Source organism: Manacus candei, unplaced genomic scaffold, assembly GCF_025592945.1.
Source record: "Manacus candei isolate 608988 ecotype Guabito, Panama unplaced genomic scaffold, ASM2559294v1 h1tg000017l, whole genome shotgun sequence".
Lineage (NCBI taxonomy): Eukaryota > Metazoa > Chordata > Aves > Passeriformes > Pipridae > Manacus > Manacus candei.
Window position 1 is genome coordinate 27,503,097 of NW_026138065.1, and position 19,629 is coordinate 27,522,725.

The 19,629-nt window shown below is 40.3% G+C and overlaps 2 protein-coding genes across 5 annotated transcripts; one reads left to right on the forward strand and one right to left on the reverse strand.

Annotated features, from left to right (window-relative positions):
• The first annotated feature begins 77 nt into the window (after positions 1-77).
• TRMT61B (tRNA methyltransferase 61B) lies at positions 78-6,887 on the forward strand. 2 transcript variants are annotated; one of them, XM_051783588.1, is made up of 7 exons: positions 78-740; positions 844-946; positions 3,723-3,913; positions 5,076-5,167; positions 5,571-5,806; positions 6,427-6,507; positions 6,699-6,887. In XM_051783588.1, the coding sequence occupies exons 1-7, from the start codon at positions 159-161 to the stop codon at positions 6,740-6,742; spliced, it is 1,329 nt and encodes a 442-aa protein (XP_051639548.1). In that variant the 5' UTR covers positions 78-158; the 3' UTR covers positions 6,743-6,887. The 2 variants fall into 2 exon arrangements, with proteins under 2 accessions (XP_051639548.1, XP_051639549.1); XM_051783589.1 differs by lacking the exon at positions 6,699-6,887 and having other exon boundaries at positions 6,094-6,562.
• Positions 6,888-6,973: 86 nt separating this feature from the next.
• SPDYA (speedy/RINGO cell cycle regulator family member A) lies at positions 6,974-14,055 on the reverse strand. Of its 3 annotated transcripts, XM_051783601.1 has the most exons (8): positions 13,926-14,027; positions 13,784-13,798; positions 12,992-13,238; positions 12,079-12,137; positions 11,736-11,821; positions 9,927-10,098; positions 8,529-8,817; positions 6,974-7,088 (listed from the first exon to the last, which is right to left on the reverse strand). In XM_051783601.1, the coding sequence occupies exons 3-8, from the start codon at positions 13,218-13,220 to the stop codon at positions 7,000-7,002; spliced, it is 924 nt and encodes a 307-aa protein (XP_051639561.1). In that variant the 5' UTR covers positions 13,221-13,238; positions 13,784-13,798; positions 13,926-14,027; the 3' UTR covers positions 6,974-6,999. The 3 variants fall into 3 exon arrangements, with proteins under 3 accessions (XP_051639561.1, XP_051639560.1, XP_051639562.1); XM_051783600.1 differs by having other exon boundaries at positions 13,784-14,055; XM_051783602.1 differs by lacking the exon at positions 13,784-13,798 and having other exon boundaries at positions 13,926-14,039.
• Between the last annotated feature and the right edge of the window lie 5,574 nt (positions 14,056-19,629).

Here is a 19,629-nt window from a genome sequence, read left to right on the forward strand (position 1 = left end):
CGCGTGCTCGCCCCGCGCGCCTGCGCCGCGCGCGCCGATGACGCCGGACGGCGTCATCGGCGCGCGCGGCGCAGGCGCGCGGGGCGAGGGCGCCGGCGGCGCCCGACGCTCCCTCCGCTGCTCCCTCCGCTTCTCCCCTCCCGCCTTTTCCCCGCTCCATGAGGGCCCTGCGCGCGCTGCGCCGGGCGGTCCCCGCCGCCTCCCGCTCCTCGTCCTCCTCCTCATCGTCATCATCATCCTCTTCGTCTTCTCCCGCCGTAGGGAGGCCTCGGAGGAGGGCATGGGAAGCCTCGCTGTCGCCGCTGGAGCGGGTGAGGCGGCTGCTGCCGCCCGAGGAGGCGGCGGCGGTGTCGCGGTGCGCGGCGGCGGCGGCGGCAGAGCCGGCGCCGTCCCGGGGTCCTGAGGAGGAGGGGGAGATGGACGAGATGGCGGCCACCACCGCAGCCCCTCGGGGTGGGGTTTTTGAGGCAGCGGGAGCGCTCCCCGCGCCGTTCCGCGCCGGGGAGCTGGCGCTGGCGGAGCTGCGGAAGAAGGACAGGACGCTGAAGGTGATGTGCCGGCTGGCGAGCGGGGCGGTGCTGGCCGGCCCCGGCGGGGTCCTGCCCCACGACGACATCATCGGGCAGATGCCCGGGCAGGTGCTGCCAACTTCGGCCGGGAAGCGGCTGCTGCTGAGGCGGCCGTCGCTGGAGGAGTACGTGCTGCTCATGCCGCGGGGACCCACCATCGCCTACCCCAAGGTGGGTGGGGACCAAGTCCTGACCGGGACTGGTCACTGGCAGAATGTCGCCTTTCGGTTTCTCGAGGCTGGTGACCGTGCCGTGTTTTTCTCGCCCCCCGCAGGATGTGAGCGCGATGTTGATGATGATGGATGTCCACCCGGGAGACACCGTGTTAGAAACCGGCAGCGGGTCTGGCGCTATGAGCTTGTTTCTGTCACGGGCAGGTGAGGACCTGGTTTTAGAAAACACAGGATTTATTTATTTTCTTATCACACCTTGCCTTCCTTTTGATCAGATGCTCATGGTTCTCATAGTACTAGTCTATCTGAAAGGAGATTGTGGTGAGGTGGGTATCAGTCTCTTCTCCCAGGCAACCAGCAGTAGGACAAGAGCGCACAGTCTTAAGCTGTGCCAGGGGAGGTTTAGCTTAGACAGTACGAAGAAGTTCTTTACAGAGAGAATGATCAGGCATTCGAGTGGGTGGCCCAGGGAGGTGGTAGAGTCACCGTCCCGGGAGGTGTTTAAGAAGAGATCGGATGTGGCACTCAGTGCCATGGTCTATTAGACAGCGTGGTGTTAGGTCAAAGGTTGGACTCAATGATCTCAGAGGTCTTTTCCAACTTGATTGATTCTGTGATTTCGTTCTTAAAAGCTTTGCTGCGGTTCACGTGTTCAGACATAGTTTGTTGAAGGAAAGTTACACCAGAGCTGGGGCAGGGACTGCAAACCATTTTGACTACTTAGAGGGCTGTGGTGCAAACGGTTACAGAAGGCCCTGCAGAAAGCTGAGTTTCAGCCGTAATTATTTTTGACTTTGGATTAATCATCTTAGTTTTTCCAATATCTTGCTTTTCTCAGTTTCTTTTTTCCTCATCTTAATGGACCAGGTGAGTAATCCAGTTGCTGGTTACCAGTGAAAATGCCTCTGTGGGTGCACACTAGTTTGTTCACGTTACAGCCAGCCTGGTTCGATCTAGCTCTCAGTGCTCTAAAGGTAGAGAGCCCTCGCACTCAGCCATGTGAGTGAGGGTGAAACCTCAGCCTTAAGCTTCAGCTCATCTATAGGCACCCTCTTAGTGGATCACATTTCAGGATAATCTGGTTTATGGGCTCCTGATAGAACAAATTCCTTAAAGAAAGGAAACAAAAACCCCACTGTTTGCAATATTAAAGGACGTGGGAGGGTAAAGACAAGAACCTCATCATGGATCATCTTGAACTGACAGAGCAGAAAAGCACAAGTTGCATATTCTGAAGGCTTATGTTCAATGTTTGAGGGCACTCAGAGTAACTGAATACTGAATAACTGAGCTGTAAAACTAGCATTTCTTTTTTTACTATATCCCACTGTTCATTAAAAAGCTGCATTATAGACTATGCTGTCTCTGTGAAATGTTTACGGGTTGTTCTGTCTTTGTGGGCTTACTCTGTATCCTTCAGCACTTCAAAATAGTGATACCCAACAAGAAAAACAGCTGCCACACAGGTAAATGCTGGAATTTAAATCTAGTGGTCCATGGAAGTATTTAATTTCCAAAATTCTCATTGATTTAACAGATTTTGTTAATCTCCTCCCTTCGTGTTACTCATTGTTTTCTTTTCCATTCTTTCTTTAATCATTCCCAGAAACTACTGACATGCAGTAGTAGACAAAATTAAGATTGTGGTATTTGCCATGACTTTAAGATCCTTGAAAACTGGACAATACGATGTATTTAAGCTTGACATACTTTAGCTTCACAATAACGAAGAGTTTTACCTATTTATTTTAACTAGATCTTATTTTTCCCATTAAAAAGTCAATTACAAAATGTAGGAATTATTTTGAATGAGTAAGACTGTCCTCCAATGTGAACAATTTTATTCTTCTGATATTTCTAAACTGATAATCTCAAGTAACAAAGACTTGGTGCTGCAATTCTGCAACTGCTTAAGGTGATCCAAGGCAACCTGCTGAAACCCTCCCTTCTTACATGTTGGCTCCAGCCTTTGGTGAGCTGGATCAAGGAGTGACTGTTGGGAAATACATTGCTTCTTTTATTCTGTTATCTGAATGGATTCACAGTGGGATCACACAGGTGAGGGAAGGAGCCTGGCAACTTCAAACTGAAATGGCTTAGAAGGACACAGAACGTGACCCTCTGAGTTGGTGGTTGCTGAAAGCTGCCTGTGCCCATTCCAAAGTAGCAAGGAGAGAGAAAAGCCAACAGTGTGATAGCTTTGAGGAATGGGAGTAATACAAGGATAGAATAGCAGTGCACAGACTGCTGTCTGCCTGGACAGCCTGGTAATGTATCCTTTATGAGGAGCATTGTGTATTGGACTTAACATGGTAAATTTCAGGATAGTAAATTTAGACTTAATAAAATAATTTATTGCTGTTGCAAACAATAACAGGAAAATTACACGAGCCTATGTAAATCAAAGAGTACACTTGAAAACTTGTCTGTGGGGCTGAGATCAGTGAGCAGGTCTGGCAGTTTTCTTAGCCTTTCCCCAACCCTGAGGAAAAACAGATGAAGAACAAACTATGCACAGAACGAGGATTGTCAAAAAACTTTAAAACTATCGGTTTCAAATCTTAATAACAACAGAAGCAGTCACTGTCTGTCAGCTTTATAGCATGTGTGAGCTGTGACCACTGTTGCAGCGTTCTCAGCTGGTGCCTCTTGTAGCTCTGGCAGGAGAATCACAGGCTGATAGGGCCACAGATGCTCAAGTCGTCCTTTGCTGCAGGAGTGACTTCAGGAGGACATGCTGGGAACAGTCTGTACTACTGTAACTGCTTTATTTCATCTGTGGATTGATGGATTTGTGTCTGTAAAAGAACTAACATGGCACTTTTTCTGCATATGTTTGTTTTAAATGTAAAGAATAAAATAGATGGTAATTGATTGCCTCCTATGGGATTATTTCCCAAAGTGAGGTTGAGATGTAAACGTGTCCTCATGTTGTAGGCTGCACTTTCTTTTAAGTGTAGTGTCTTTTGTTTGTTTTCAGTTGGGCCCAAAGGACGTGTTATAAGTTATGAAATCAGAGATGATCATCATAATTTAGCTAAGAAGAATTACAGGCACTGGCGAACTGCATGGGAAATAGGACACGTGGACGAGTGGCCGGATAACGTGGATTTCATTCTTAGAGACATTTCCACAGCTGCTGCAGATATGAAATCTGTAACACTTGACGCAGTGAGTCCAAAAAGTCCATTTGACATGTATCTTTTCTACAGAAATTAAAACCTCTAGTGCTCACACTTAGAACAGGATTCCCATATCTAGTTTAACATGAGAAAAAACAGTCGCGTCTTCATCAGTGAAAGAAACACTGGGGGGTTTTGTTGGATTTACAAGTATTTTCAAGGTTTCAGTTATGGTTTCCCAAATGAAAGAGTGATAAAGCTGTACTCTAGAAGTATAACAATTAATTACTGCTGTCTTGTAAGCAAAGACCAACTTACTTCCTTGTATTTGTCAGAAACTGATATTTTTATAACTGAGATACATATTTCAGGCATTAAATCTCAGAAGAATACATAACCTTATTAAAAATATAAATATATAATCACTTTGCTATCAGCTTTATAGAATGGACAATGTAACTCAAGCATAAGTTAAAGAATGCTGTTGGTTGCTCTCCTGTCCTGCTTCTTGTATCCAGATTTTCTAAAGGGAGAACACAGCTTTATGTTAACTACTCTTCCCTGTAAAGCAGAAAAACTGCTTACAACTGCTTACTTACGAGATGCTTTAAACAACTGACAATTTTTTTAAATGGTTTAAGTAGTATATATATAACATAAAAATACCATTTTAAAAAACTTTACAATCAACAGGAAATATCATATACTGCATATCCGATTGTCTCATAGTTTGCATAACTTTCTAGTAGAAGATGGATAAATTGCCAGAGACAAGTTCTAAATCTTGAAACAACAAGCAAGTCAGATGTTGATACCATAGTGTGCTCTTTTCATTATAAAGATGCACCTGAACACTTTTTTTTTTTTTTTTTTTTTTTTACATTTGAGAAATAGGTATTCATATGTGTTAGTAAATATAGTCTTCTAAAAGTTTTTATTCATGTCAGCATTATGGAATTTAGTTAGAAGGAGGTTTAACTTCCTACAGGCCTGCTTGGTTGGTGAAACACTACTTGTTTTAGTAGAAATTCACTTGGAAGTAGCAAGGACTTGGTTTTGTAGAAGTGTGGACCTCAGCTTTTGAGAGGCACGATTACATACTGCTGTTGTATGCATCTATTTTCCATAAACATTTTTTCCAAGTGTTGCTGTGTTACATTGGTAGATATACCTGTTTTCCCAGTAAATGTTAATGTATCTTTCTCTTGCAGATAGTTCTGGATATGCTTAACCCTCAGTCTGCTCTGCCTGTTGTACACCCAAGCCTGAAACAGGGTGGTGTGTGCGCTGTGTATTTAGCAAAGTAAGTATTTACTTCTGGCACTTACAGCTGGCATTGTTACAAAACCAAACTTCTTTTAAAATTCACATCCAGCATTAATGAAATGTTTAGCAAAGTTTGGGGTTTTTTCTCACATGTAACTTCTTTAGGGAGTTGCACTCGGTTTAAATTACACTTGCCCAAATCCTTTGGCCTCTCCTTTGGGAATGTTCTCATTCTGATCAGTGGAAGTCTGCACTTTATGACATCCTCAAAGTAACTGTACTGTTCTCAAATTCAGTAGTCAGGTTGCTATTCCTTTACCCTAAAATTGAAGGACTCTTATAACCTCAAAGGTAAAGAATGTGACAAAGTCACATTAGAATTGAGATTGTGTGATTTGAGTTTTTGAAATACTACTTTATCCTTTGCATTTCTTCAAAAGCATCACACAGGTTATTGACCTTTTAGACAGAATACGGACCTGCAAGCTTCCTTTTCTGTGTGAAAGGATTGTTGAGGTAACTCACAGAAACTGGTTAGTACTCCCTGCTAAAATCAAGGATTGCAAATCAAGCCAAATGGTGGAAACTCAAGAAAATATTGAAGAACCACCTCAAAAGGAATATGAAGAAATCCACATTGAGGATCAAGCAGTTCTTAAAGAAAGCGAATACAATGGTAAGAACATTACTGCTGATGAGACACTCTCTTACTGCTCTTTGGTAATCCAGTGTAGGAAGAGGCAGTATTTTTTCTTAGATCAGCTGAGAATAGCAAGGTTTTGGACAGCCTAGACCTTGTCAAATTTGCAAAAGACTATAATAGTAATTGTTTAATTTTAAATATCTTATTAATAATCTAGACTAAATAGAAAATAAATTGCAAAAAAGAATGACTGCTCTTTTACTACCGTTTTCAAATTTTTGTTTTTCAATAAAATTCAGTTCTTTTTTATTTGTCCTAAGGCTGCTTTAGAGGACCCTGATGGACTTAAGAATTCCACAGAAGAAACAGTGCCAGTGTGCTCTGCTTTAAAAATCACGCTGTCCAAAAAGGATGCCTCACACATACACATATATATGTACACATATACAACAGATATATATATATACAGTATAGATTTGCAAAATCCATACTAGAGCAAAGAGTCATAGGTGTCAACAAAGCACCATAACAGAAGCAAAAAAAAAAAAAAAAATTTGTCAGGTAAAACAATCTGTGCACATTGGCAACTCTAGTCTGCATGTATGTCTTAAACTTGTGGGAAAGAAGTAACAAACTAAATGTACTTCTCACAGGATCACTTTCTGATGATGCTGAAACATGTCGCTCAGTGCCTTACATTGCTAGGCCATCTTACTGGCAGGAAGGTCATTCAGGTGAGACACTTGGAAACTGTTTTTTATCTTAAATGTGTAGTGATATTTTATTTCCAGAAAGTACTACTTTTTTTTTTTTTGCACTAGCATTTGGCGTGTTACTATGTCATGAAATCATAAAACTTAAAATAATAAAATAATCATTGCATACTGAAATACTGAAGTAGTAACTTCTTTTGTTTTTTGATTAGCATTCCTTACCAAGCTGAGAAAGTTTCGGCCACTGCTTTCTTGATGCTGCTGCTGCGTTAGCTGCTAATTTGAATATTGTATCAGAATAAAATAAAACATTGCAAAGTAGCTGCTACATTTTGCAAGTTGTGTAACTTTTAAGTAATGACTGCTTTGATTTCTACTTCGTGTGAAGTTTGAAACCCCACTTACTATTTAAAGGGAAAAGTTTTAAGGGAATCATCAGGTCTGGTGGATCTGTGATGCAGCACAGATTGTTCTGCAAATCACAGCATCTGTTTCTGTCTCATCGGGTGTATTTCATTCTTCATTGCTTATAAACCAGTCCATGGATTTATCTTGGTTCAAGGTGCTACATGGTTGCCTTTTGCTGGACAGTCTCTGACAGTCTACCAGAAATAAGGAGAAAAAAAATTTAATAAGAAAATAAGGGATCAAAGTCTGTTCTTTTAAATGAATACTTGGTTGGCTACCAACTGGTGACTGCCGGTTTCTTTAAGAACAGTGTTCTTAAAGCACCACTTAAAGAGCTACTGAAATTCACTGGATTTGCTTGCTTGGTAAAGCTGTGCTCATCTCGAGAGAAAGACAGTTGTTGACACATACAGCTTTGGTTCACTTCTGCCACTCATGCTGAAAGTTGCCTGGTTAATTGTGAACTTCGCTTTATATAAAACATTCTCAAACAATCAAAGTAAACACAATTTTTTCTGACCAGATATGAAAAGCAAGATTTCTCAAGTAAAAATAGACTTAATTTTAAGTCTTTAAGGGTCTCACATGAGCATCTGGTGCTGTTTAACACATTAAATTATGAAGTGATGTGTTGTAGACACGTGACTTGTTCTGTATCTCAGGAAAGATTCGAATACCAAATTTTTCAAAGCTGAGGGGTCCCTTGAGAATCACTAAGTTTTACTGAAGCTGTCAAAAGCAGTAACACAATCTTACTATAATAGTGAAAAGTGGATATTAATGAGAACATATCCAAATAAAAAATACAGAGCTATAAATAACTAACCCTGCATTAAATAACTACACTAGGAACTCGCCAGTGGTTAAGTGCATGGAAGTATCTTTGCAGAGCTGAAGCCTTATACAGCTGCCCCAGGAAATTTACATCCCAAGTGTGTTCCACTTTCAATAATTATTTAACAATCAGTGTGCCCCATAACTTCTGTATGTAATGGTTCTTCTCGTGCAAAGGCTGAGGATGCTATTTTGAGTAGATTAATGTGCAGAGATTCAAACACATCACCAATTTTCACAAACTTTTGTACTGTTTCTTACTCGTACCTCAGTCTGAAAATGAAGTCTAAACTGTCAACTGTCAAATTGAGATGCAAGGAAAATGTGAGTTGTGATTTAGCCTGTGTCCAAATTGATGACCACAACTGAGCAGCCAGCCCTTTCTAAGAACAGTGGTCTCAGCAAGAGCACTTTAACTCACGTAACACCCTCTCTTTTAACTCACGTGACACACCTCAGTATTTTTATTGTTTCTTCCAGCGACTCCTAAGTGTTTAAAATGGAATTTTCAATTTCGTTTATAATGCTAGAATGGTAATAAGTGCCTAAATAGACTGAAGTGCAACCCAAAATCTACTGTAGCAGATGAAGATAATTTGAAGAGGCTCAGTGTAAAGCAGTTGGTACTTCTAGGAAGTCAAGATACAAGATGTGAAAATGAAAATGGATCTGTGGCAGTAAAAACAAAGTTCTGCCAAGGTAATAGGGAAGGACACAAAAGTCCCTGCGCTCCTCTGAAAGGCAAATACAGCCTCAGTTGCCTAAACTAAATGGAAATTATTTGCAATATTAAACCATACCTTGGGCATAAGCAGGAGAGTCAACAAGCATTTTTTCAGTTGGAAGGGCATCCTTTGAATTCTGGGAGGAATGTAATTCCATCATCTCCAAAGTGTCGGTAGATGAGGAGGAAGATGATAATCCCAGTCGCACAAACCTTCCTTTCTTGCCGCACAGCAGGCAGTCTGTAGGGGTAGCGCTGGGCCCTCGGGGCAGCTGGACTTCATCACAGTGACTCCTCATGGCTCCACTGTGGTGCATGGAACGTTCTCGCTGCCATATGTAATGTGTTGGAGCAATAGCCATCACCTATTGGGACAGCCAGTGGGTCAGAAAACATAAAAGTGATGGGGAAACGTACGCTGAAAACAAGGGATCCAATTAGCGTATGGCGGGGAATTAATACAACATAGCTGAAGTGGGTATCATGTATTATCTGTCTGCTGCTATCCCACTAGAAAGTTTGCTACCTTAGGCAGGAATAAGTAATCCAGATGTGGAAACATAACAACTTACAGCCTTGTATATTCAGGTGAATCATCACAAACACCAGCTCATTCTTTGCATGTTGGACAGAAGATGGTGTCTTTGCCTAACTACTAAACATCAACTAGATGGATATTCCTGTTCACAACATCACTGAACTAATGATATGAGAAGATGCTGGGAAAAGCATTCTGCACTCACCTTATTCCTTGTACTTTTCCTATAAGCATCTAATCCCATCCCCAGAGAGGGAACCCTTTTCTTTTCTGCCAGCTCTAAGTAAGCGTTATATACTTAGAACATGACAAGGCCTTTTCCAGATACACATTCTGCCTCAAAAGTGAGGAATGTATTTTTTCCTTCCTAATATATTTGGAAATTGCAGGTTGTAACACTGCATTAATAGAAGAGAATGTTAAAAGTGTTAAAACTTTCCAAGTTTTTCATAAATGTAGTGAAAAACTCTTACCTTGAAAAGTCAGTTGAAATGGCATAATTAGTTTTGAAGGCATTAAAATTTCACCTGAGCTGCTGGGATTTTTATTTGAAGGTTTTACTTGTGTACAAACTTACAGATTGAAAGCAAACACGCACACAAAGTTATTTCTAAAGTGGCTGAAGCGAAAGAAATGAAGGTAGATTTTAAATAAAAAATATTGGCATAAAGCAGATTCTAGCCAATAGAAACTTTTAACAGTAGTGCAATATAAAATATTCTAGTTTACTTTAAAAACGTAATTTGAAACTATATTTTAAACGCAGAAGGAAAAAAAAAGTCATGGATGATAAATGGACCATTACATTTTAGCTGCATCTATTCTTTCCCATGGATTGTCAATGCACTTCAGGGAGGCAATTGTGCCCAGCTAGATCAGTGACTGGTGTTAACTGGTGTAATTTCAGCACCTAAAATATTAAACCCACTTCCCTACCTCTTCACAGCAGCGTCTGCTCACAATAGCCCTGTAGTCAATTCTACTCCATAGTTGATCTCTCAACCTTAAGAAATCAGGGAAGAGCTTTCTCCAGGCTTTTCCCAAAGCCCATGGGAAAATGTCATACTTTGCTTCTTCGTGGTCTTCTTCAACTGTGTTTGCCAGATACCTTCAAACATATATATGTTTGTGTTTGTAAATATTATTCAGTCTTAAATCAGTATATCAGAATGATTTCTAACATTAAAAGACATATTGAAGTGTTTCTTTTTTCTAGTATTGTGAGGAAAAAATGCTAACAAAATAAAGCCTTCTCTCTGGAATACAATATTTTCTTAATCAGTTCCTTGTGCATCCTTTGGGTAAATAAAAACAAGCTCTTATAAAAATTGCTTTACCCTAGATTTTCCTAAATTAGTAGATAGGCAAGAACTGACATCTTTCTCCAAACCGACAAGAAACCCTTGTACTAAAATGAAGGGTTTCTGACTGAAATTTATTTCTCTAAATAAAGCTTTAAACTATTATATGAAATCTTAAACTTTACGTTTTCTACTCTATGGATTCTAGCTATTCTTGGACAATTATGTTGCTCACATTAAATTAGCAGCAAACAAATAAATACAGGTCTACCTTCAGATATAAATGAAAACCTTAAATGATTTTTTTAATGTCTGTATTTCTCCCTTCCTTCACTGTCTCTGCTCCTTGGTTCTGGATCATCTTCTCAGACAACAGGAAAACATTTACTTCCTCTGGACCCACCTGATACTAAACTGTAAATCACACCTGAAAAAATTACGACTTTTAGTCTCCTCCCCAGTTTTCTCACTTGCTCCTGACCCCAATATTCCCTCTAGTCCCAGTCTCACCAGACCCTTTGTCCCTTTCTAAGCCTTTTGCTGTTCTGGCCTGGCTTTTCTCCCTTCAGTGGAGTCAGAGGGCTCCCTCCTCCATGCTCTGTGGATGTTACCCAGAAGGAACAGCCATCTTTGTCCCCTCACTAGTGTGCAAACAGAGCATCTGAGAAGCGCTGTTATGGAAAAAGGTGATCTCAACACCATAAATGCAGAATCCTGTAGGTAGGTAGATAGATAGATAGATAGATATGCCTGTAGGTATAGCCAAATATGGAGGGATTACGTAGGCTTGGGAAAGACAGAGTACAGATTGCTCCTCTGTTTCAAAGTATAAACATTTTACAACTGTTCAAAAGAATTCTCAGAAATTCTCTAGCAACATTTTTACAGTCGACTTAAATCATGGTGACAGAAACTTTAATGAAAAGTTACTCCTGAGATGCATATCACGGTGAAATGGTCCAGCACAAATGACTTAAAGGCTGGCAAAGATATGGAATATGTCTTATAACGGGAACTGTGAGCCATGTATATGTTGCCATGTATTGTCTTGCATATATTTCTTGTAATGCTTTAAAAAGTTCACAGATTCAGGTTTGTTTTTCTTAATTTTTTTAACTATGTATCACTACAGCAATGCAAAATCCCCTCTCTGCTGCTCAAGCTTGTTCCATCAGAGGGAGAATGTTGAATTTGCACTGTTTATGTACAGTATGTAGATTATCACAGAACCATAGAATGGTTTGGGTTGGAAGGGACCTTAAAGACCATCTAGTTCCCCCTGCCACCCCCTAAATCGGGTTGCTTATGTTTCTATTCTTCATATAGGACCCAAACAACTGCACATCAAAGGAGTCTCATCACTTATCATAATGATCAGTGTCATAAAGAAATAAAATAATGCAAAGTTTATCCTAATAAAACCAGATAATTTAAAAGTACTTACAGAGCAACGAAGAAGTTAATTCTGGTATGCTCACTTGTTGTGAAGTTAGCCCTCTTGAAATAAACAAAAGTCATTGCCAAGAGATACTGTTTTAAAATGTAAAATGAAGTATCAATGTGTTATTTCAGTACCTTATTTCCTAAATTGACTAGCACATTTATCTTGCACCAAGACATTTCATCATTTTCATCAAGGACGAAAGCATGAATTGAGTTTCTTGAAACTTCCATATGAATCCATTAGAAAAAAATTATGTTCTGTATTTGCATTAAAGTATCGAGTGATTAAGGGCACATTTCTTTCTCAATGTATTTTCTGTTAACTAAGAAGGAAACACACTTACCTTGTCTGCAATTTTACAGCAGCAGTCCATCCAAAGGAAGTCTTGGATTAGATCATCATCTGCAACAAGCGAAAGTTGTAGCATTTCAAACACCAAAATTGTTTATGTTAGAGAGTATTTGTAAATAAATAACAGATGGTCGTTTCATTAAACCAAATAAGAGGAAAGAAACCAGACCCACCAGTGGAAACAGAGAAACTGAAGGGAGTAGGAGATCAGGTGTGAAAAAACTTAAGGGACAAAAGAAGACAAACCACCATAAAGGCAAGGTGGAAAATTTAGTGACCAAATTTCATCCATTCTCAGTAACAGCAAGTGAAGGTGACAAATCACAAGTATTTCTTCTATTTGGGTCACTTCTTCCTGCATTCAGTGGTTCCAGGTAGTACCACACTGTTATTTTGGATGAACTACAGACTGTTGAGATCTCTGCACCTTGATTACCTGGCAGCCTCTACAGGGCAATACTTGTTTATTTGTGGTCAGAGCACCACTGTCGGTGAACATGGACCGTAAGTACCGCGACCTCTCTGAGTCACTTCTGCATTTAAGGGTCGAATAAAAACCAAGTGTAACCTTCCACTATTATTTGATGTCTTCACTAAATTAAATAAATACTAAATGTTATATGAAAGAGACACAGATAAAGAAGAGGTGCTTGGATTGTCTATGGTGGTATTCAAAACAACCTTGGTTTCATTTGCAATTTAAAAAAGATACTTTTCATCAGTTTGGTAGCCCTTCTTGTATTTTTAACTTAAGCATTAAATATTTATACACCAAAATATAACAACAAAATAGGTTTAGATAAAGAATTGCCATTAGTTTTCATATAAAAAGCACTCTCAAAATTACTGAGCTTAGAAAACATTCTGTTCAGTCAATACATTTGTATCTGTCATTATTAACCTACCAAATAATTTAAAGAAAGCTGTCATTTCCTGACGCTGAATAACTAGACATGGTCCCTTTGGACATTTATATTTCTGACTAGGGACCCCTTTTTCACAATTTTCTTGATGGTCTTTAAAAGCTGGTCTCTTTAGTCTATAAAGTTTTTTTTGCTGATGTGATCTGGATGCACTCGATTTTACATGAACAGTGACAGTGGGAGGTGTCTGACACACCAGATTGTGTTTCATTTCGGTAAGTAAAGGTTCCTGTTAAAAAAGAAGAAGAAATTAACTACAAAAACAGTCAGTTTGAGCATTGGTACTCTACATTTCTTTAGTTCACACGAAGCGTTTCAGTAGAGCTTATACGTCAGGTGATGGAAAATCAATTTTATCAGTACTAATTATCTAAGCCTTGTGCCCTAAGCCAACTATGTTGAGTCCTTCGATTTAGGTCTAATTTGATAAAGCTTTTTTTTTTTTCAGTAGGTGCCTTCAATTTTTTTTCCAATCAAAATTTAGAAAAATAGGAAAAGAGCCTTTCCATAAAAAGTTGCTGTTTGTCAGATCCTCATAGCTCCACACCCTTACTTAGATCTACCAAAAAATCTGTGCTTCTCTGCTCCAATTTGTGATTGTGTCTTTTTAAAAGAATATTAATAGAATGAACGCAGCAGAACCATGAAGAAGCCATGTAACATTAAAATCAAGTCTTGAGCTCCTAACTTTGTTAACATTTGGTTACAGCCATCGGGAATTAAACTTTTCCCTCAAGTCGGGCATACCCTGAAGGCACAACCAAGGAAACATACCTGAGGTGCTTGTAACTGCAAAATTCAAGAGGATACCAAATGCAGAGTGAGGAAAGGTGTTTTTAGGCGGTATTAAATGTATTTACTCCTTCAGAAGGTCTCTCCACATGGGGCTGTTTGAGGCCAGCTCACAGCAGCCTACCTGACTCCCCAGGGCTTAGCTGGCTGCCACATAAAAGGAAAAAGCCCTCAGTTGTGGCTGTAATTTTCTTTCCCCGCGGGAAAGCCCGAGGCGGCCTATTCCCTTCCCTTCCCTCTCCTCTCCCGCTCCGTTCCCGCCTCCCTCAGCCGCCTCCCCCTCACGCCGCAGTCGCCGCCGCGCGCCCGGAGTGGCGCCTCTCGCAGTCAATCGGCGCGCGCCAGGAGGCCGCCTCAGCCAATCGAACGGCGGGGCGCTCTCACCTCCCGCCCCTTCGCTTGCCGCCCGCGCCGCGGTAGCCAATGGGAGCGGGGGCGGCGGGGCGGCGGCGCTGCGTGAGGGAGTCCTCGCCGTCAGGGGCCGTGGGGAAGCCTGACTGTAGTCTCTCAGCTGCCCCAACAGCTTTGTGAAATCTTCCTTCTTCCCTTCCTTCTAGTGCCTGGAGGAGCCTGCGAGAAAGACGGAGAGGGACTTTTTACAGGGGCGTGTAGTGACAGGACAAGGGGGAAGGGATTCAAACTGAAAGAGATTTGATTAGATACTGGGAGGAAATTCTCTGCTGTGAGGGTGGTGAGGCCCTGGAACAGGTTGCCCAGAGAAGCTGGTGATGACACGTCCATCCCTGGAAGTGTCCAAGGCCATTTGGGTGGGGTTTTGAGCAACCTGGTCTAGTGGGAGGTGTCCCTGCCCACGGCAGGGGTTTGGATCTAGGTGGTCTTTAAGGTCCCTTCCAACCCAAACCATTCTTTGATTCTATGGTTAAAACATCTCCCCAGGATGATAAACATCTCCCTAGGAGATGCACAACACGAGGGAGAAGACATATCTAACTAAATATCAAACATACAGGTGCAGGACACCCTGCTTCCACCAAAGCAATCCATGTAGTAGCGTGCAATTAGTCCAAGGCATTCTATTAAAATGTCATAATAAGAATGAAAAATTCCCTTTACTAGCAAGATTCAGTGTGAAATCTTAATGTTGCCTTTTGTTATAAGAGCTAAAGGTTTATCCAGGAAGAAATACATCCATTTTCATTGTTTCCTCCTGTACAAGCCAATTAAAGTGTAACTGGCCTCATCTGTTATGATAATGAGAAGAGAGGACTCTCTACTCCTTCCTTGTATTAATTAATAAATTGCTAGATTATTTAGGTGCTCTGAGTTAGTGAGCATATTCAGGGAAAGGACATACCAAGTTTCTGATCAGGTAGGGAGATAAAAGACATATCAAGTGGTAAATGTAGTAACTAACAACATCTCTGTATGAAACGCTAAAATCAGGAAACTTGGCAGCGGAGTGGAGATAATACCAAATACATCAGTCAGGCAAAAGTGTGTTTCTTTGAGGTTGTCTCTTCATATAAACATATTCACATTGACTTACCCTTCATTAAATTGTTCTTTATTTTTGCATAATACTTTTCATCTAAGGAATTCAAAGTACTCATCAATTAATTGCTGTTAATTTGATAACTGTGAAAAACAGAGGAAGGGCAGGGTACAGAAACTTCCATATAACCATCTAAACCATTCAGACCAGGAAACAAACTTCTTTTTGTTTTTCCCCTACTGGAAAACATAATTGCAATGATAATTGTGATGTGCATGCTTCCTTATTCTTTATACCTTTATATCAGTAAAAAGTGGTTCACAGTGTAAGTCTTTATCCACACAGAGCTTTACAGGGTTTGTATGGTTTTTCCTGCAGGTCTGCCCTCTCTAAAATAATTTTTGAGCTGGTGGTTCTGCAACAAAATATTAAAAGTTTTTTTTTCTTTTCATTCAAAAATTTGTCATGATCAAGTTATCGAACAGATATTGTCACTCTCTTCCCCCAGTGTGCTGTCCCCTTCCTGCCAGGACTGAGGGCCCTGCTCTGATTCAGATGAGCTGCATCACCTTGGCTCAGACTCTGAGGAAACTGAAGTTACAAGAAAGAGCTGTGAGAACGTCTGGAACTCCACCTTTCTTTCCTTGCAGGACTCCGAAGCCTGATGTAGGATTGTTGAGATGGGGATGATTCAAGGATTCAACTTGGAAACACTATGGAAAAACATCAATGTGGAAAGGTTGATGCCCGAACACCGTGACGATAAGGAAACAGAACTCTACTTAAGTCCTCTGTATGATATAATAGACTTAGCTGATTCTCAACTTTGCATATTATTAACTACTGTTTTTAGAGGGTTGTTGAACAATTCATCCAAGAATATCGGGAAAAATGAAACTTTTAGACTTCCAAGTCGCTCGCTGGACATCAGGGAGCGCTGTTTCACCACCAGCAGTTTAAACTGAGACAATGCAGTGTTTGTCCAGCACAGTACACTGGGATTCATGTTGTACATCATTCTTAATACTTCCTGTAGATGGACATTAAATCAGTTTAGCCACTCTTTATATGTAATTACAGTTTGAAATCGTATTTTAATATAAAAATATAAATAATTTTAATTTTATATTAATATATTTATATGGTTTAAATTATGTTTTATATATATATAATAAAACCTGTGTTTAAAATCCCTAGGAGTCTTACAAAATCTTATTTCTGAATAAAAAAATGTCCATATATACTCTGGAACTTGATTCTACGAGATATATAGTTATATAGACATCCAGTAGCTGGTCCAAAGAGGCAGCTGCAGAGCAGTTAGCTTCCTTTACATGAAAAAAACCTTAAAATCTTTCAGTGATTGAGATGTTTACAGATAGATTAAGAAGCATCACTGAAGAAGAAGAGGATTGGTGTTTTGATAAATTATATTTAGTATACCTACTTTTTTTCCATATTTTAATATTTTTGAGTTGCCTTTGGGCTCTGATATCCTTTCAGTGAATGTTTATTTTGTTTAAGAAAGATAAAGTACCACAGGAAAAACACGTGATATTTCTTTTCAAGCAAAGTCATGAAGAACCACCATTGGTTCTTTTAAATGCAGATCATTGTTCACAATAAAATATGTATTTTCCAATTATAGACTTTTCCCAGGTCTTGCAGAGAAACAGAAAAAAAAATAGAAATGAAAAATAGAAAAAAAAATAGAAATGAAAAATAGAAAAAAAAAATATCTCTTCCCTCTAGAGAGGACTGCTGACCTTGCTGGGGGAGCCTGGCCTCTCAGTCAAATATGTTCTAAATTAAATGCACACAGGCTGAAAACTCCCTTCCTAAAGACCATAACGAAACTGAAACTTGCATCTAAAAAGCAAACTTTGGACATGTCATTAATTCTTTCAGAATAAAGGGTGGAGCAAGTCACACAAGTTTCAGTAAATTAAAGAGGAACAGGTAAACCAGCTGAACCCACATCTAACACCAGAAACCTATTTTTTTCTTACGTGGGAAGAGAGAGTAAGGATTTAGATGAGTTGTGTGAAACAAATTATTATGGCATCATGGTGTCAGGGCTAGGGCTAAGCATAACAGATTGAATATGCCTTACCAGTTTGCTACTGGAGATAGTGAGCAAGGACACTGGAAAGGTGCCTTACAGCTAAATCCTTGCTTTTGATAAATGTTACAGCAAATCAGAGCTCAAATCAGTCCAGCAGTTTAATTACCTAGGTAGCCTCATCTACTGGGGTGGTAGGATTGACAGAGAGATAGACAACAGGTTAGCAAAGGCATACAGTGCCTTCAGAAAGCTTCATAAAAGAGTTTGGCAAAATAAACATGAAGAACAGTACAAAGATCAGTGTTTACAGAGCCATAGTGCTGTCTACTCTCTTATATGGTTCTGAATCGTGGGTCATCTACCGCCACCACCTGCGTCTCCTAGAACGCTTCCATCAACGCTGCCTCCGTACAATCCTAAATATCCACTGGTCAGATTGTGTGACCAATACATCTGTTCTAGAACAAGCAGCAATCACAAGTATTGAGGCCATGTTGCTGAGAACACAGCTGCGTTGGACAGGACACGTCTCAAGGATGAAGGACCACCGCCTCCATAAGATTTTGCTTTATGGTGAACTTGCCACCGGCTGCCACAAGAGAGGAGCCCCCAAGAGAAGATACAAGGACTCCCTGAAACAACATCTCAGCCTTGGCCATATTGATCATCATAACTGATCTACTCTGGCTTTCAATCAGGAGGCCTGGAGACACACCATCTATAACGCTGCTGATGCTTTTGAGAACGCATGCAGGATCACCCTTGAGAAGAAAAGACAATGCAGAAAGAATTTTGTCTTGCTGAATTTACCACCTAAAGAGTCCTTCTGCTGTACCTTTTGCAACCGGACGTGCCTATCCCGTATTGGCCTTTTCAGCCACCAACGCTCTTGTGACAAACGTGGGTAGAGCCCTTCCCAAATCTTTGTTCACAAAGCCCAGCCATGATGACAGTATGATTAGAACTAGAAATGGTTCAGTGTCACTTAAGTGTATGTCACTTATGGATGAATGGGCAGGAAAATTGTTTCCAGCTTTGTTTACTTGAAAAGAACTTCTAAGCATATAGCAGCAGCATTTTCTAATACTTAAGTCCCAGGACAGCTGTAGGTGTCCTCAGGTACTGAGAAATTCAGGAACTAGAAGAAAAAAATTATTTTCAAATTGAAGAGTGAATAACAACTGCACTGACTAGACTAATACAGCAAGTGGTAAAAGAAGGTGAAGGCTGCCAGCAAACACAGTGCATGTTTAAACATGCTGCTGCTCCTGCATACTTCAAAACAGTCAAGTACTCTGCAGCAGCAAATCCACGTAAAGTGCCAGGGACATAAGTCTGAACTTGCTGTTCATTCCTACTGTAAATAGATTGATATATCTTCTATGAACTTAACTAATTCAAAGCAGACAGGGGAAGCCCTTAAGATTTATTTTTAAGAATTGGCACTTGTGTGCTGGTTGTAAATGAAATGAAGCAGTCTTATCAGAAGAGTTCAAATTGCTTTGTCAAAATAAATAGATGGGATAGACTACATTACGTCTTCACTATCATATCACAAAAAGGCAAGTGATGAATGATGGATCTCTCAACACGGGTAACTCAAAACTCTCAGTGCATATTTTATGTCAGAGGGAAAGGAGATCTGCACAGTTCTTCTCTACGTGTTTTTTGAATCATCTGATGTTATCCACCAAACTGTAGCTTTGCTAAGCCACTGGAGGTTGTATTTTGGATTTGCGAGCATTTAATAACCACGGTTACTTGTTACCTGGTTGTGCCCATGCCGTTTCTTCGTGCTGAGTTGTGCAAAGACCCCTATAAACAGGACTCCTCTATACCTCCATGACGCTGGAGCCATTTGTTCCAGCTGCCAAGAGCATCAGGCTTCCTGAGGCACAGGAGCAAGGAGCAGGTGTGTGTCAGCCATGCCCGGGGCACTGCCGGCGGATTGCGCACGCACAGAGTGACCGGGTTGCCTACATTAACACTGAAAAATGGGAACTCTTCAGCTTCCCTTTTTCTCCGCTTTCCTCTCAGAAACAACTAGCAAACCCTGGACTTTGAAAACATTTCTGAAGCAAATGTGGCTGAACAAAGAAAACGTCAAGAATTTTACTTAAGAAGTCGTTTTTATAAAATGGCATTAGCTAAAGTGTTCCGTTCCGCCTGGCAAATAACACAAATGCTTTGTCTCACTGATGTAATGTATATGCATTCATTAATACACTAAACTACAAAATATCTAAGCAATCTATTATCCAGGAAATATATCTTATGTTATTATCTAGGGACATCAAAAGTAGAAAAACA

Excerpts from the sequence above, each read along its gene's own strand:
- TRMT61B (XM_051783588.1), top strand. The coding sequence starts at position 159 with ATGAGGGCCCTGCGCGCGCTGCGCCGGGCGGTCCCCGCCGCCTCCCGC. Across the intron at positions 947-3,722 it reads CTTGTTTCTGTCACGGGCAG|TTGGGCCCAAAGGACGTGTT; the intron begins GTGAGGACCTGG and ends GTTTGTTTTCAG. Across the intron at positions 5,168-5,570 it reads TGCGCTGTGTATTTAGCAAA|CATCACACAGGTTATTGACC; the intron begins GTAAGTATTTAC and ends TTTCTTCAAAAG.
- SPDYA (XM_051783600.1), bottom strand. The coding sequence starts at position 13,220 with ATGAAACACAATCTGGTGTGTCAGACACCTCCCACTGTCACTGTTCAT. Across the intron at positions 8,818-9,926 it reads GCAGACGCTGCTGTGAAGAG|GTGATGGCTATTGCTCCAAC; the intron begins GTAGGGAAGTGG and ends CTGTCCCAATAG. Across the intron at positions 7,089-8,528 it reads CTCTCCTGCTTATGCCCAAG|ACTGTCAGAGACTGTCCAGC; the intron begins GTATGGTTTAAT and ends TATTTCTGGTAG.